Source organism: Argentina silus (assembly GCF_951799395.1).
Source record: "Argentina silus genome assembly, chromosome: 2".
In the NCBI taxonomy this organism is placed as follows: domain Eukaryota; kingdom Metazoa; phylum Chordata; class Actinopteri; order Argentiniformes; family Argentinidae; genus Argentina; species Argentina silus.
Genome location: NC_139656.1, coordinates 34,632,291 through 34,649,854, shown reverse-complemented (window position 1 = coordinate 34,649,854; position 17,564 = coordinate 34,632,291). Strand labels below are relative to the sequence as shown.

General features: G+C 50.3%; 1 protein-coding gene across 1 annotated transcript in view; it reads left to right on the top strand.

Annotated features, from left to right (window-relative positions):
* Positions 1-1,667: 1,667 nt before the first annotated feature.
* LOC310823842 (vascular endothelial growth factor C-like) overlaps positions 1,668-17,564 on the top strand; it is a 20,273-nt gene continuing 4,376 nt past the window's right edge. Inside the window, exons 1-6 of the mRNA XM_083696714.1 lie at positions 1,668-2,541; positions 11,641-11,851; positions 13,839-14,029; positions 14,280-14,416; positions 16,767-16,870; positions 17,477-17,564. The exon at positions 17,477-17,564 is cut by the window's right edge and continues 249 nt beyond it. Of these exons, the coding sequence (XP_083552840.1) occupies positions 2,443-2,541; positions 11,641-11,851; positions 13,839-14,029; positions 14,280-14,416; positions 16,767-16,870; positions 17,477-17,564 (830 nt within the window). The 5' untranslated portion in view covers positions 1,668-2,442. The remainder of the gene's footprint in view (positions 2,542-11,640; positions 11,852-13,838; positions 14,030-14,279; positions 14,417-16,766; positions 16,871-17,476) is intronic.

The window sequence follows — 17,564 nt, the reverse complement described above, 5'->3', positions numbered from 1 at the left end:
GGTGGTGAGGGTGGTGAGTAGTGAGGGTGGTGAGGGTGGTGAGGGTGGTGAGGGTGGTGAGGGTGGTGAGTAGTGAGGGTGGTGAGTCGTCTGTAGAGGAAATGCCGGTCATGCTTTGGCTTTAGCTCCTCAGGCTACCACAGTCTAGGGGCGTGCAGGGGGCTGTCACACACACACACACACCTCTGGACACACACACAGGCAACACACCTGCGGACACACACACACACACACACACACACCTGTGGACACACACACAGGCAACACACCTGCGGGGACTCAGACAGACGGACGGACGGACGGACGGACGGACGGACGGACACACACTTGCGGGGGCACACGCAGTCTAGTGGCGTGCAGGGGGCTGACACACACACACACACACCTGTGGACACACACACACACACCTGTGGACACACACACAGGCAACACACCTGCGGACACACAAACACACACACAACACATTTGCGGGGACACACACAGACAACACACCTGCGGACACACCTGCGGACACACACACACATACACACACCTTCGGACACACACACACACAGAGTCGTGTGTATGTGTGACTATACAGTAAGACTCCTAAACACCTGATAACAGAACACAGAAGAACCAAATCCACTCCTTCCAAACGGACACATTTCGACTGAGGATGTCATGTTGTAGCTCATTAACATTTACTGAGAAGAACTCAGCCTTGGAGAAAACCGTTCTAGAAGTAGGAATCTCCCCACAGATCCCTCTGTCAACGTTCTAGAAGTAGGAACCTCCCCACAGATCCCTCTGTCAACGTTCTAGAAGTAGGAACCTCCCCACAGATCCCTCTGTCAACGTTCTAGAAGTAGGAACCTCCCCACAGAACCCTCTGTCAACGTTCTAGAAGTAGGAACCTCCCCACAGAACCCTCTGTCAACGCTGACACCTGCGGAAGTCCAGCCTGGGGTTGACAGGAAAGATAGAAGGAAGCTTCCATGATTTACTGACACAGACAGGACATACCTGTATCTGACTGGAGGAGGGAGGGAGGGAGGGAGGGAGGGGAGGCAGGGGGAGGGGGGAGGGGGGGGGAGGGGGGGCGGTCTACCACACAGCACATAGCCAGAGGCATATCCTTCAGCTTGGTATGTGGTGCCTTTACAGCATTGAATCATAGAAACGCTGCTTCTGCTTCTGCTCTGTCTACAGACCACCCTGGGAGGCAGGGGGGTTGGGGGGGGCTAGAGGAGGTGTGTGTGGGGTGTGTGTGTGTGTGTGTGGGGGGGGGGGGGGCGGGGGATATGAAGACTCAGATATGAACGTCCTCATAGACAAGCACCTTGCCTCAGCATGTCTCTGCGGAATACACTGTTTTAAATGTTTAGAGAGAGAGAGAGAAATAGCAGCTTATAAAAGCTCTGAAACACCCTCCACTTCACACACACACACACACACACACACACGCACACACACACACACACACACACACACATACACACTCTGAAGAGGCGGCAACAGCTCCTCCCAAAGCGGGGGAAGAGAGAGAGAGAGAGGGAGAGAGAGAGAGAGAGAGAGAGAGAGCGAAAGAGAAAGAGAGTTTGAGCAGGAGGAGTGCACTCTGCCTGCTCTGCCGTCACACGTGTTCTGCTCTTACCTCCTCTCCTGTTTCCCCACATCAGCGGAGCTCTTACTCTCTCTGCTCCCTCCCTCTCCAGCAGCAGCACCACCAGCTCCCTGGCTCCCTCTCTGCCCCAGCCTACAGCACCTCGCCTGGGATCTGCTCTCTGGATCGACTGGGTCTAGGCTGGGATCTACTGGACCTCTGGTTCTCCTCCTCTGTGTGTCCTCTGTGTGAGCTGGGCTGTTGGAGGGGAAACTCCATGTCAGAGATTTCCGAGGAACTGTGATGCAAACATTTGGATCTCTGACAAACACTGTCTCAGACGTATGAGGAGTGAGACAGAGAGAGAGAAAGAGAGAGGGAGAGAGACAGAGAGAGAGAGAGAGAGAGAGAGACAGAGGGATTCCTCTCCCAGGGGCCATTCCCCAGCCCTTCCTTCCTGGGTCACCATGCTGTGTCTGGAGAGAGCATTGAGAGGCTCGTTACGACCACATTCCTGCTCCGTACCGGGCTGAGGGACCCGGAGGGCGTCTACCTTTCCACCGTGGGATGACTCTTCAACTGGGGGGGCTGTAGTTGATCCTTCATCACCTCCTCGTCCTCTTCTTCCTCCACCCCCTCCTCCTCCTACACCTGACCTCCTCCTCCTTCTGCTTCTCCTCCTCCTCCACCCCTTCCTCCTCCTCCTGCTTCTCCACCTCCTCCTATTCCTCCTCCACCTGTTCCTCCTCCACCTCTCCTCCTCCTCCCCCTCCCCCACCTCCTCCTCCTCCTCCCCCTCCACCTCCTCCTCCTCCTCCTCCCCCTCCTCCTCCCCCTCCTCCTCTCGTTGCCACACTATGTGGATGTTATGTTTAGTCCTCTGGATTCTCAGCGTCCCTCGTCTCTCTCATGGACATGACTATGAGGAGTACTCAGCAGCGGAGGAGTTTACACAGGTGAGTAACCAGACTCCACTCTGACTCCCCTCTGACTCCTCCCCTCTGTCTCCACTCTGACTCCACTCTGACTCCTCCACTCTGACTCCCCTTTGACTCCTCCACGCTGACTCCCCCCTGACTCCTCCCCCCTGACTCCTCCACTCTGACTCCTCCCCTCTGACTCCACTCTGACTCCTCCACTCTGACTCCCCCCTGACTCCTCCCCTCTGACTCCCCCCTGACTCCACTCTGACTCCTCCACTCTGACTCCCCCCTGACTCCTCCCCTCTGACTCCCCCCTGACTCCAGTCTGACTTCTCCCCTCTGACTCCCCCCTGACTCCTCCCCTCTGACTCCCCCCTGACTCCACTCTGACTCCTCCCCTCTGACTCCCCCCTGACTCCACTCTGACTTCTCCCCTCTGACTCCCCCCTGACTCCTCCACTCTGACTCCACTCTGACTCCACTCTGACTCCCCCCTGACTCCACTCTGACTCCTCCACTCTGACTCCCCCCTGACTCCTCCCCCCTGACTCCTCCACTCTGACTCCCCCCTAACTCCTCCACTCTGACTCCTCCCCTCTGACTCCACTCTGACTCCACTCTGACTCCCCCCTGACTCCTCCCCTCTGACTCCCCCCTGACTCCACTCTGACTCCTCCCCTCTGACTCCCCCCTGACTCCTCCACTCTGACTCCCCCCTGACTCCCCCTTGACTCCTCCCCTCTGACTCTGCTTCTACTGCCATACTGAGGGTGCAGATGCTATCATGCTATCAGGCTAGCCTCTGGTCAACCTTTTCTCTGCCTAGTTCAGGGTTCAGAGTTCTGTGCAGCTGACAGAAATAGTTACATCATCAGAAAGTTACATACCTGGGGCTATGTTTTACCCTAAAGTTACATACCTGGGGCTATGTTTTACCCTAAAGTTACATACCTGGGGCTATGTTTTACCCTAAAGTTACATACCTGGGGCTATGTTTTACCTGTCGGGGCTGTCGGTGGCGGTGCTGGAGGTGGAGCTTACTGCACATGACGGCACTTAGCCGGCACATGGTTATGAACACGCCTCTATTCACCGATACCCCGCCCACACGGTCGCAGGCGAGACAGCGATTCAGCACTGTGGTCATTTCACCTGTTCCTGCCAACACAAACTGCCAATATGCCGGCATTTGGACCAGCGTCCGTTTTGTGCCGGCTGAAAGGAGAGTTGTGGATAGAGTTGTTGATTGCATTTGATGTTTAATTAGGTTGAATGATTTAGTGAGAAAGGACAGGCTGCTGCCCAGTGTTGTTACCCCAGGGTTGGTGCTTTCATCACCACGGGTGTGTCTGTTTGGCATTAAAACATCTGCTGTGTGTGTGTGTGTGTGTGTGTGTGTGTGTGTGTGTGTGTGTGTGTGTGTGTGTGTGTGTGTGTGTGTGTGTGTGTGTGTGTGTGTGTGTGTTATGCTGCGTGCTATGCTGTGTGGCTACTCTGTGCGTCATGAAAGAAGTGAATGAATGAATCACAGTTTACTGTCTGCCTACCAGGCCTGTTAGCCTTGGAACGGGGGGGGGGAGAACAGGGGAAGTAGAGAGAGAGAAGTAGAGAGGGAGGAACAGGGGGAGTAGAGAGAGAGAGAACAGGGGAGTAGAGAGGGAGAACAGGGGGAGTAGAGAGAGAGAAGAACAGGGGAGTAGAGAGAGAGAAGAACAGGGGAGTAGAGAGGGAGAAGAACAGGGGAGTAGAGAGAGAGAAGAACAGGGGAGTAGAGAGGGAGGAACAGGGGGAGTAGAGAGGGAGAAGAACAGGGGAGTAGAGAGAGAGAAGAACAGGGGAGCAGAGAGGGAGAAGAACAGGGGGAGTAGAGAGGGAGAAGAACAGGGGAGTAGAGAGAGAGAAGAACAGGGGGAGTAGAGAGAAGAACAGGGGGAGTAGAGAGAGAGAACAGGGGAGTAGAGAGGGAGAAGAACAGGGGAGTAGAGAGGGAGAACAGGGGAGTAGAGAGGGAGAAGAACAGGGGAGTAGAGAGAGAGAAGAACAGGGGAGTAGAGAGAGAGAACAGGGGAGTAGAGAGAGAGAAGAACAGGGGAGTAGAGAGGGAGAAGAACAGGGGAGTAGAGAGGGAGAACAGGGGAGTAGAGAGGGAGAAGAACAGGGGAGTAGAGAGAGAGAAGAACAGGGGAGTAGAGAGAGAGAAGAACAGGGGAGTAGAGAGGGAGAACAGGGGAGTAGAGAGGGAGAACAGGAGGAGTAGAGAGAGAGAACAGGGGAGTAGAGAGGGAGAAGAACAGGGGAGTAGAGAGGGAGAACAGGGGAGTAGAGAGAGAGAAGAACAGGGAAGTAGAGAGGGAGAACAGGGGAGTAGAGAGAGAGAACAGGAGGAGTAGAGAGAGAGAAGAACAGGGGAGTAGAGAGGGAGAACAGGGGAGTAGAGAGAGAAGAACAGGGGAGTAGAGAGGGAGAAGAACAGGGGAGTAGAGAGAGAAGAACAGGGGAGTAGAGAGAGAGAAGAACAGGGGAGTAGAGAGAGAGAACAGGGGGAGTAGAGAGGGAGAACAGGGGAGTAGAGAGAGAGAACAGGGGAGTAGAGAGAGAGAACAGGGGAGTAGAGAGGGAGAAGAACAGGGGAGTAGAGAGAGAGAAGAACAGGGGAGTAGAGAGAGAGAAGAACAGGGGAGTAGAGAGAGAGAACAGGGGAGTAGAGAGAGAGAAGAACAGGAGAGTAGAGAGGGAGAAGAACAGGGGAGTAGAGAGAGAGAAGAACAGGGGAGTAGAGAGAGAGAACAGGGGAGTAGAGAGAGAGAAGAACAGGAGAGTAGAGAGGGAGAAGAACAGGGGAGTAGAGAGAGAGAAGAACAGGGGAGTAGAGAGAGAGAACAGGGGAGTAGAGAGGGAGGAACAGGGGGAGTAGAGAGGGAGAAGAACAGGGGAGTAGAGAGAGAGAAGAACAGGGGAGTAGAGAGAGAGAAGAACAGGGGAGTAGAGAGAGAAGAACAGGGGAGTAGAGAGGGAGAAGAACAGGGGAGTAGAGAGAGAAGAACAGGGAAGTAGAGAGGGAGAAGAACAGGGGAGTAGAGAGGGAGAAGAACAGGGGAGTAGAGAGAGAGAAGAACAGGGGAGTAGAGAGAGAGAAGAACAGGGGGAGTAGAGAGAGAAGAACAGGGGGAGTAGAGAGAGAAGAACAGGAGGAGTAGAGAGAGAGAACAGGGGAGTAGAGAGAGAGAAGAACAGGGGAGTAGAGAGGGAGAAGAACAGGGGAGTAGAGAGAGAAGAACAGGGGAGTAGAGAGAGAGAACAGGGGAGTAGAGAGGGAGGAGAACAGGGGAGTAGAGAGAGAGAACAGGGGAGTAGAGAGGGAGGAGAACAGGGGAGTAGAGAGAGAGAAGAACAGGGGAGTAGAGAGAGAGAACAGGGGAGTAGAGAGGGAGAACAGGGGAGTAGAGAGAGAGAACAGGGGAGTAGAGAGAGAGAACAGGGGAGTAGAGAGAGAGAACAGGGGAGTAGAGAGGGAGAACAGGGGAGTAGAGAGAGAGAACAGGGGAGTAGAGAGAGAGAACAGGGGAGTAGAGAGAGAGAACAGGGGAGTAGAGAGAGAGAAGAACAGGGGAGTAGAGAGGGAGAACAGGGGGAGTAGAGAGGGAGAAGAACAGGGGAGTAGAGAGGGAGAAGAACAGGGGAGTAGAGAGGGAGAACAGGGGGAGTAGAGAGAGAGAGAACAGGGGAGTAGAGAGGGAGAAGAACAGGAGAGTAGAGAGAGAGAAGAACAGGAGAGTAGAGAGAGAGAACAGGGGAGTAGAGAGAGAGAAGAACAGGGGAGTAGAGAGGGAGAAGAACAGGGGAGTAGAGAGGGAGGAGAACAGGGGAGTAGAGAGGGAGAAGAACAGGGGAGTAGAGAGGGAGAAGAACAGGGGAGTAGAGAGAGAGAACAGGGGAGTAGAGAGAGAGAACAGGGGAGTAGAGAGAGAAGAACAGGGGGAGTAGAGAGAGAAGAACAGGAGGAGTAGAGAGAGAAGAACAGGGGAGTAGAGAGGGAGAAGAACAGGGGAGTAGAGAGGGAGAACAGGGGAGTAGAGAGGGAGAAGAACAGGGGAGTAGAGAGAGAAGAACAGGGGAGTAGAGAGGGAGAACAGGGGGAGTAGAGAGAGAAGAACAGGGGGAGTAGAGAGAGAAGAACAGGGGGAGTAGAGAGGGAGAACAGGGGGAGTAGAGAGAGAAGAACAGGGGGAGTAGAGAGAGAAGAACAGGGGGAGTAGAGAGGGAGAACAGGGGAGTAGAGAGAGAAGAACAGGGGGAGTAGAGAGAGAGAAGAACAGGAGGAGTAGAGAGGGAGAAGAACAGGGGAGTAGAGAGGGAGAACAGGGGAGTAGAGAGAGAAGAACAGGGGAGTAGAGAGAGAGAACAGGGGAGTAGAGAGAGAAGAACAGGGGGAGTAGAGAGGGAGAAGAACAGGAGGAGTAGAGAGGGAGAAGAACAGGGGAGTAGAGAGAGAGAACAGGGGAGTAAAGAGGGAGAAGAACAGGGGGAGTAGAGAGGGGAGGAATGCTTGCTTCACTGATTAAAAGTGCACAAACAAGAGATGAGACAAGAGTTCAAATCAAATCTAATCAAATCTAATTTTATTGGTCACATGCATCGCATACAGTCGTAAGTGATAGTGAAACGCTGCTTTATGAATCCTTATGCTCCTCGTACAACAACAGTCAATAAATCAACAACACAATATAATAAAGTAGTAATAAAGCAATGCCAGTGGTAGTGTAACGGTAGTGCAAAAGGGTACAGTGTTTTTACAGTGGTAGGTCACTGACTGTGTAGTGGTTAGGGTTAGGGTTAGGGTTAGGGTACAGTGTTTTTACAGTGGTAGGTCACTGACTGTGTAGTGGTTAGGGTGAGGGTTAGGGTTAGGGTTAGGGTTAGGGTTAGGGTACAGTGTTTTTACAGTGGTAGGTCACTGACTGTGTAGTGGTTAGGGTGAGGGTTAGGGTTAGGGTTAGGGTTAGGGTTAGGGTTAGGGTTAGGGTACAGTGTTTTTACAGTGGTAGGTCACTGACTGTGTCGTACCAAAGTTCAGTGCAGCAGAGAAGACAGATATAATTACAGACTCTGTTGGACTCACAGGGGGAAATAAAGTGTGATTTTTGATGCTGTGACATGATCAGGGATCATGACTAAAGATCAGAGATCACGACTAAAGATTACAACTAAAGATCATGACTAAGATCAGAGATCACGACTAAAGATCACAACTAAAGATCATGACTAAGATCAGAGATCACGACTAAAGATCACAACTAAAGATCATGACTAAGATCAGAGATCACGACTAAGATCAGAGATCACGACTAAAGATTACAACTAAAGATCATGACTAAGATCAGAGATCACGACTAAGATCAGAGATCACGACTAAAGATTACAACTAAAGATCATGACTAAGATCAGAGATCACGACTAAAGATCACAACTAAAGATCATGACTAAGATCAGAGATCACGACTAAAGATCACAACTAAAGATCATGACTAAGATCAGAGATCATGACTAAGATCAGAGATCACGACTAAAGATCACAAGACTGCTGCCTGTCAACTCCCGTAACTATAGATCATGTGGGAGAGGAATACTGTAAACCTATTGGTCAAGCATGACCTCATGTTGCCAGGATGGTGACCTCATGCTATCTGATACAGTCACCCTGGTCTGAGTCACATCACACTCCCTGCTGACATAAACAGCCCCGTCTCCTACATTACACAGAGAGCAACAAGGCAGCTAACCTAATATTATAACTCGGGTTTATATTGAATTATACACTCACCGGCCACTTTATTAGGTACACCTTGCTAGTACTGGGTTGGACCACCTTTAGTAGCCCATCTGCTTCAAGGTTCGATGTGCGTTCAGAGATGGTCTTCTGCATACCTTGGTTGTAACGAGTGGTTATTTGAGTTACTGTTGCCTTTCTATCATCTTGAACCAGTCTGGCCATTCTCCTCTGACCTCTGACATCAACAAGGCATTTTCACCCAGAGAACTGCTGCTCACTGGATATTTTCTCTTTTTCGGACCATTCTCTGTAAACCCTACAGATGGTTGTGCGTGAAAATCCCAGTAGATCAGCAGTTTCTGAAATACACAGACCAGCCCGTCTGGCATCAACAACCATGCCACGTTCAAAGTCACTTAAATCACCTTTCTTCCCCATTCTGATGCTCGGTGTGAACTTCAGCAGGTCGTCTTGACCATGTCTACATGCCTAAATGCATTGAGTTGCTGCCATGTGATTGGCTGATTAGATATTTGCGTTACCGAGCAGTTGAACAGGTGTACCTAATAAAGTGGCCGGTGAGTGTATAACGGGTTAGGAGAAATATGTGATCTGATTGGCTAACACTGCATTCCAAGCCATGTTTTAATCTCTAACAATCAGACAGCTGCCACAGTGGTGCCCAAAGGGGAGACCTCTTCACCCCCACTACCCCCCTGTACAAGTTTCTCTCCTGTTAATAAAGCATTATGACTGCCAATGGCCCCTGGTCTGAGCATTGATAACGTTATCTCATGATGACTGTTGGATAGATGATTCACTTACTTAAACAAATGTATTTGTTGTAAGTCACTTTGGATAAAGGTGTCTGCTAAATGCCATAAATGTAAATGTTGATGTAACTCATACATGCTCCAACCTGACGGCTTTTCACAACAAACATCAGGGCCAACATCTCTCTCACTCCAATTATGTTACCCTTGGTTACCACAAAACAACAATGTCAATGTGTCAAACCTAAAATAACAGGCCAACACTGTATAATAACACTACCCCTACAGAGGTCACACTAGCTAACAAGTTTTTTGGGGGCATTTTCTAGTTTAACTGATAGCTAGCATCTGAGAAATGCTAGCAAGCTAACGCACTCGCGTTATGTCATAATTACCACCTATGATGTAATATAATAAATAATATATGCCATTTAGCTGACGCTTTCATCCAAAGCGATTTAATTTGCAGTGAGTACATCCATGTTTCAGTATATATGGTCCCAGCAGGAATAAAACCCACGACCTAGGTGTTGTTGGCGCCATGCTCTACCAACTGAGCCATCATTCAGCTATTTTAAGAAACTTACAATGAGTTTCCAGCCAGGGGGAGTGTGTTTGTGGCTTTTGAAATTCCTTTGGACTTTTTCTCTGATCTTTTTGAGTACAAAACATAGAAAATCACATTTATAGACACTAGTATGGTGCTGGAGATAATTAATGTGATGTGTGAAAAAGTTGGTGAAGTGTCCCTTTAATCTATTCATTTTTATTGTCAGAGCACAAAATACAGATTTTTCGACAGATCTTCAACGTCGAGTATGTGTGCTGTCTCTGTGTGTGCATCCCCTGTGGTTATTGATACTTGGACTCTTTCTGGGACCAGCACCGTAAACACTACTTGGAACAAATCAGTATCTTGGCTGCAAGGATTTTTTTGGAAACATAATGGATGTAACAACCTTGTTCCTTATCTGAGAGGACTTGGCTGGTCTGAGTGGAAAAGAACATGATCTCCCGAGGCTTTGTTCAGCCTGGGTTCAGCCCTCTGTTCAGCCTGGGTTCAGACAGAGGGTTCCATGCTGCTCCTGTTTCCTCTGAGGCCTGCTATCCCTGCTAGCCATAGACACTTAGCCCTGCCAGTCATACTAGCATCAGACAATTACCCCTGCCTGGCTGTGTGTGTGTGTGTGTGTGTGTGTGTGTGTGTGTGTGTGTGTGTGTGTGTGTGTGTGTGTGTGTGTGTGTGTGTGTGTGTGTGTGTGTGTGTGTGTGTGCACGCGTGCCAGCATCAGAGTGTTGCTTTTCAAGGCATTCTTTAGGAGTAGGAGCACAGATACAAACATAGCATTACAGTCTGTTACAACACAAAAGCAAGTCCTGACATTCCACTCTTACCCAACATGTGCAACTTTGTTTATATCATTTCTGCTGAATCAAAGGCACATTTGAAGACAACATCTTGACATAAAAAGATCCTCTGTGGCTCAGTTGGTAGAGCATTGCGCTAACAACGCTTAGGTTGTGGGTTCGAAAATGTATGCACTCACTGTAATGTAAGTCGCTTTGTATAAAAGCGTCAGTTAAATGACATATATTATTCCACCGTAGATTGAAGACCCATCTCTTCAGGCTACATCTTAACAGTCCCTCCTAAAGACCTCTTCACCCCCACTACCCCCCTGTACTAACCCTAACCCCAACCCTAGAGACCTCTTCACCTCCACTACCCCCCTGTACTAACCCCAACCCTAACCCTAACCCTAGAGACCTCTTCACCCCCACTACCCCCCTGTACTAACCCTAACCCTAGAGACCTCTTCACCCCCACTACCCCCCTGTACTAACCCTAACCCCAACCCTAGAGACCTCTTCACCCCCACTACCCCCCTGTACTAACCCTAACCCCAACCCTAGAGACCTCTTCACCCCCACTACCCCCCTGTACTAACCCTAACCCTAGAGACCTCTTCACCCCCACTTCCCCCCTGTACAAGTTCTCTCCTGTTAATAAATAATTTAAAATAAATAAATAAATATGTCTTCTAGCATTGTGACTGCCTATGGCCCCTGGTCCGAGCACTGATTACTTTATCTTATGATGACTGTTGGATAGATGATTCACTTACTTAAACAAATGTATTTGTTGTAAGTCGCTTTGGATAAAGGCGTCTGCTAAATGCCATAAATGTAAATGTAAATGTTACATAGTACTCAAAGTTGATTAAGCTGACTATTTATTGGTCAATTATCAGATAATCAGATTGACTATTGATCAATTGACTATTGATTGGTCAAGTCAAGCCAATGCTCATGGTCATTGTGATTGGTGGAGCACAGAGATGGGCTACTATTGGTCAGTTTGTTCCACATTGAGTGTGTACACTATGGAGTCATTAAATGTGTCTCTTTTCCAATCTGACTGACCTCATGTAATACTGACCACACCCAATGAATAGGATGCAAAATAAACCATATGAACCATTCCTCATTCCATTCCGTGCATTACAATGAACCCGACCTCCGATTTCTACCTCCGCCAGCCTCCCCTGTATGGTATCATATTGATATGTTCTCCTATGGTCCCGCCAGGCCCCGGGGGCGGAGGACGTCCACAGAGGCCTGGACACCGTGTCCACCGTGGATGAGCTGCTGGAACTACTTTACCCAGAATACAGTTTGGTCCAGCACTGCCTGCGCAGGAGGGCCCAGCGCACCTCGTCTCCGCTTCACCATGACGACGACCCTGTGTGGGGTCAGCCAGGGGGCGTGGCCGTGTACAGGGCAGATGGAGCCTTCGAAGGTAGGAGTCCCTCAGCCAATCAGCTTCCACGGTGAACAAGGAACTAGGGGTTAGGGCGAGGGGTTAGGGGATAGGGAGTACGGGGTAGGGGCTAGGGATCTAGGGGGTAGTGAGTAGGGGTTAGGGCTAGGGGCTAAGGAGTAGGGGCTAGAGGTTAGTGTTAAGGTTTAGGGTTAGAGGGTAGGGAGTAGGGATAGGGGGTAGGGGATAGGGGTTAAAGAGTAGGGGCTAGAGGTTAGGGCTAGGCGCTATTGAGTAGGGGCTAGGGAGTATGGGTTAGGGGCTAGGGAGTATGGGTTAGGGGCTAGGGAGTATAGGTTAGGGGCTAGGGAGTATGGGTTAGGGGCTAGGGAGTAGGGGCTAGGGAGTATAGGTTAGGGGCTAGGGAGTAGGGGTTAGGGGCTAGGGAGTATGGGTTAGGGGTTATTGGGTAGAGAGCAGGGGCCATGGGGTCGGGGTTGTTTTGTAATTCATGGAGAAGGTCTCCTCTCACAGAGGGAGATGTGTTGTTCTAACAGGCCCCTCCTCCTGGCTCCAGCAGATAAGGACGCCACAGCTGGCTGAGAGAGAGAAAAAACACCCATGTTTATTTTCCTAACAGTTAAAGAGGCCCCACTCTCTCTCTCTCTCTCTCTAACACACATACACACACACTCACTCACTCACCCACTCACTCTCACATACACATACACACACTCACATACACATACACATACACAAACACACACACACTCACTCTCACATTCACATACACACACTGAACTAGTTCCTGACATTGTTCACCCATTTACACAATGTGAGACGTGTTGCACAACTTTATCATCCATCTCCCCCCTCACATCACCCCCCCTCCTCCACCCTCATATCACCCCCCCTCCTCCACCCTCACATCACCCCCCCTCCTCCACCCTCATATCACCCCCCCTCCTCCACCCTCATATCACCCCCCCTCCTCCACCCTCATATCACCCCCCCTCCTCCACCCTCATATCACCCACAACTCCTCCACCCTCAGTGATGCCAAAACTACCCAGACAAAAGCAATTGATGCCAAAACAACCCAGACAAAAGCAATCAAACCCAGTAAGACACTTCTAGAGAAGACAGTCATACTGTGCCGGTAACCAGGCATTTACTGTATCTGTGTTCTACTTCAAAAGAAACACACACACACACACACACACACACACACACACACACACACACACACACTGTAGATCAAAGGCCAGGCCTGCTAACAGTCTCACACAGAGTCCAAGTCTCCTGTTGTTTCCTTTGGCCAGACCGTGTTGTTGGCCAGGCGCTAGAGACCAGCAGGTCATCCAGATTAGCTTTCCTCTGCGTCCTCTTCTATATCCACTGATGTTTCCCTGAGACAGAGCCTAGCTCTGTTAGCGTTAGCCTCTGTTATTTCCCTATTGAGTTAGCGTTAGCCTCTGTTATTTCCCTATTGAGTTAGCGTTAGCCTCTGTTATTTCCCTATTGAGTTAGCGTTAGCCTCTGTTAATTCCCTATTGAGTTAGCGTTAGCCTCTGTTAATTCCCTATTGAGTTAGCGTTAGCCTCTGTTAATTCCCTATTGAGTTAGGGTTAGCCAGAGAAATTAGCCATAATAGGTGCGGTCATATGACAACATCAACTGCATTCCACCAGGGAGGAAATAATGAAATAATGAGTTCAGCTCAATTTCAAACGTATTAACTTTGTGTGTGTGTCTGAGATGCTGTTGCGTGGTGGGTGGCGGGGGTGGAGGGGAGCGGAGCGGTCAGTGGGGGTGGGGGGGGAGTTGCCCTAAAGCAGTCAGAGATGAATGAAGGTCACTGATCATGTGACAGACAAAGACATATTATGAAAATGCTTCATTATCATGATAATTAATATAATAATAATGTATTCTCCCCTCTCCTGTCCTCTCCTCTCCTCTCCTGTCCTGTCCTGTCCTGTCCTGTCCTGTCCTGTCCTGTCCTGTCCTGTCCTGTCCCCCTCAGTTATCCTGGAGGAGATCCAGCGGACCATGTGTCGTCCCAGGGAGGTGTGTCTGGAGGTGGCCAAGGAGTTCCCAGAGAGCACCAGTCACTTCTACCTGCCGCGGTGTGTGTCAGTCCACCGCTGTGGAGGCTGCTGTCCCCACGAGGCTCTCTACTGCACCAACACCAGCCACACACACGTCAACAAGACGGTGAGCACCGCGCGCGCACACACACACACACACACACACACACACACACACACACACACACACACACACACACACACACACATATACATGTACACACATACACATACACATGTACACACAGACTTACATGAACACACACACAGACTTACATGAAGACACACACACACACACACACACACACACACACACACACACACAGTTGTTTTTAATAGAGCACTCTAACATGGTATTGTGTGTGTCTGTGGGTCAGCTGGTGGAGCTGTCCCCTCCCCGGATGGAGCGCTCCGTCGTCATGGTAGCGTTCGTCAACCACACCTCCTGCGACTGTCTCCCTAAGCGACCGCTGCACTCTGTCATCCGCCGGGCCACCAGCCACCACCTCGCCCTGTGAGTGAGTGAGGAGCTGTACCTCCCCCCTGCCCACACACACACACACACACACACACACACACACACACACTCAGACACGCACACACACGCATGCGCATGCACACACACACACTCACACACACACACACACACAGACACTCACACGCACGCACGCATGCGCACGCACACACACACATATTCACGCACACACTCACACACACACACATTCACACACATGCATGCATGCATGCACACACACACACTCACGCACGCACACACACAAACACACACATATTCATGCACGCGCATGCACGCACACACACACACACACACACAGACAGGCAGACAGACAGACAGACAGACAGGCATGCAGGCACACACACACACGCACACACGCACACACACACGCACACACACATTTGAAGGGGAAAGTGTTCGTCTTGGCACCAGAAGGGTTCTCTTGCAGGGACAGCCAGAAACACTGTTGGATTCGAGGTGGAATATTTTGTTTTGAAAGAGCAGATTCAACTATTTTATTTATAATATTGATAAGTATCAATGCATGAATATGAATGCAAGCAGGAGATTACATGAGAGAAAGAACATTCCTTTCAATTGCCCTGTACTACATATGGGTTAGAGTTAGGGTTAGTGGACTAGTCTTGTACTATAGTATGGGTTAGGGTTAGTGGACTAGTCTTGTACTACATATGGGTTAGGGTTAGTGGACTAGTCTTGTACTATAGTATGGGTTAGGGTTAGTGGACTAGTCTTGTACTACATATGGGTTAGAGTTAGGGTTAGTGGACTAGTCTTGTACTATAGTATGGGTTAGGGTTAGTGGACTAGTCTTGTACTACATATGGGTTAGAGTTAGGGTTAGTGGACTAGTCTTGTACTATAGTATGGGTTAGGGTTAGTGGACTAGTCTTGTACTATAGTATGGGTTAGGGTTAGTGGACTAGTCTTGTACTACATATGGGTTAGGGTTAGTGGACTAGTCTTGTACTATAGTATGGGTTAGGGTTAGTGGACTAGTCTTGTACTATAGTATGGGTTAGGGTTAGTGGACTAGTCTTGTACGATAGTATGGGTTAGGGTTAGTGGACTAGTCTTGTACTATAGTATGGGTTAGGGTTAGTGGACTAGTCTTGTACTACATATGGGTTAGAGTTAGGGTTAGTGGACTAGTCTTGTACTACATATGGGTTAGAGTTAGGGTTAGAGGATTAGTCTTGTACTATAGTATGGGTTAGGGTTAGTGGACTAGTCTTGTACTATAGTATGGGTTAGAGTTAGTGGACTAGTTTTGTACTATAGTATGGGTTAGAGTTAGTGGACTAGTCTTGTACTACATATGGGTTAGGGTTAGTGGACTAGTCTTGTACTACATATGGGTTAGAGTTAGTGGACTAGTCTTGTACTATAGTATGGGTTAGGGTTAGTGGACTAGTCTTGTACTACATATGGGTTAGGGTTAGTGGACTAGTCTTGTACTATAGTATGGGTTAGGGTTAGTGGACTAGTCTTGTACTATAGTATGGGTTAGAGTTAGAGTTAGTGGACTAGTCTTGTACTACATATGGGTTAGGGTTAGTGGACTAGTCTTGTACTATAGTATGGGTTAGGGTTAGTGGACTAGTCTTGTACTATAGTATGGGTTAGGGTTAGTGGACTAGTCTTGTACTATAGTATGGGTTAGGGTTAGAGGACTAGTCTTGTACTATAGTATGGGTTAGGGTTAGAGGACTAGTCTTGTACTATAGTATGGGTTAGGGTTAGTGGACTAGTCTTGTACTACATATGGGTTAGAGTTAGAGGACTAGTCTTGTACTATAGTATGGGTTAGGGTTAGTGGACTAGTCTTGTACTATAGTATGGGTTAGGGTTAGAGGACTAGTCTTGTACTATAGTATGGGTTAGGGTTAGTGGACTAGTCTTGTACTATAGTATGGGTTAGGGTTAGGGTTAGGGCTGTTGGCCAGCAGGGAGGATGAAAGAGGGATGGAGGGAGGGAGGGAGGGAGGGAGGGAGGGAGGGAGGGATGGAGGGGGGGGGGAGGGAGGGAGGGAGGGAGGGATGGAGGGGGGGGGGGGATTGATTACCCTCAGAGGGAGGTGAGGAGTGACCCTCGCCCTGACCTCCCATGGTGTCCAGCACACTCTGAAAGGTTCTTTGGAAATGTGTTTCCCCTCTGTCCTGCCAAGCCCTCTGATCCTGGCCTGTGTGTGTGTGTGTGTGTGTGTGTGTGTGTGTGTGTGTGTGTGTGTGTGTGTGTGTGTCTGTGTCTGTGTATGTGTGTGTGTGTGTGTGTGTGTGTGTGTGTGTGTGTGTGTGTGTGTGTGTGTGTGTGTGTGTGTGTCTCCAGGTGTTCTCCACCAGATGTCCCATGTGGTCCAGGGTTAGTGTGGGACCCTTCCAGCTGCCTGTGTGTTCCCATGGAGACCAGCGCCTTCTCGGAGAGAGAGCTGGGTGAGTTGTTTGATGGTTTAATGGAGAGACAGTGTTGATACAGTGACTACCGGGTCAGAGAAGCCATCTTATTCTTACTAATCACTTTATTGCACTTTATCTAAACAACATCTGGTACTTCTAGGGTTGTAATGTCTTTCTCAAGGTCACTCCTCTTTACCTCCCCTCTCCTCCCCTCTCCTCCCCTTCCCTCTGCTCTGCTCCCCTCTCCTTCCCTCTCCTCCACCCCCTCCCCCCTCTCCTCTCCTCTGTCTCCCCTCCCTCCTCCCCTCTCCTCACCCCCCCTTCCTCTCTCCCCCTCCCCTCTCCTCCCCCCCCTCCTCCTCTCCCCCCTCCTCACCCCCCCTTCCTCTCTCCCCCCTCCCCCCCTCCTCACCCCCCCTTCCTCTCTCCCCCCCTCCTCCTCACTCCCCCTTCGTCTCTCCCCCCTCTCCTCCCCTCCTCCCCCCTCCCCACCCTCCCCCTCTCATCCCCACCCTCCCCCCCTCCTCCCCTCCCCCTCTCATCCCCACCCTCCCCCCCTCCTCCCCCCCCCCCCCCCCTCCTCCCCTCCCTCCCCCTCTCCTCCCCTCCCTCCCCCCCCCCTCCCCCTCTCTCCCCCCTCAGAGCCCCTGGAGTCTGCCCTGCTGGCTCTGTGTGGTCCAAATAAGGTTCTGGACGAGGTCAGCTGTGAGTGTCTGTGTCGTAACGGGCT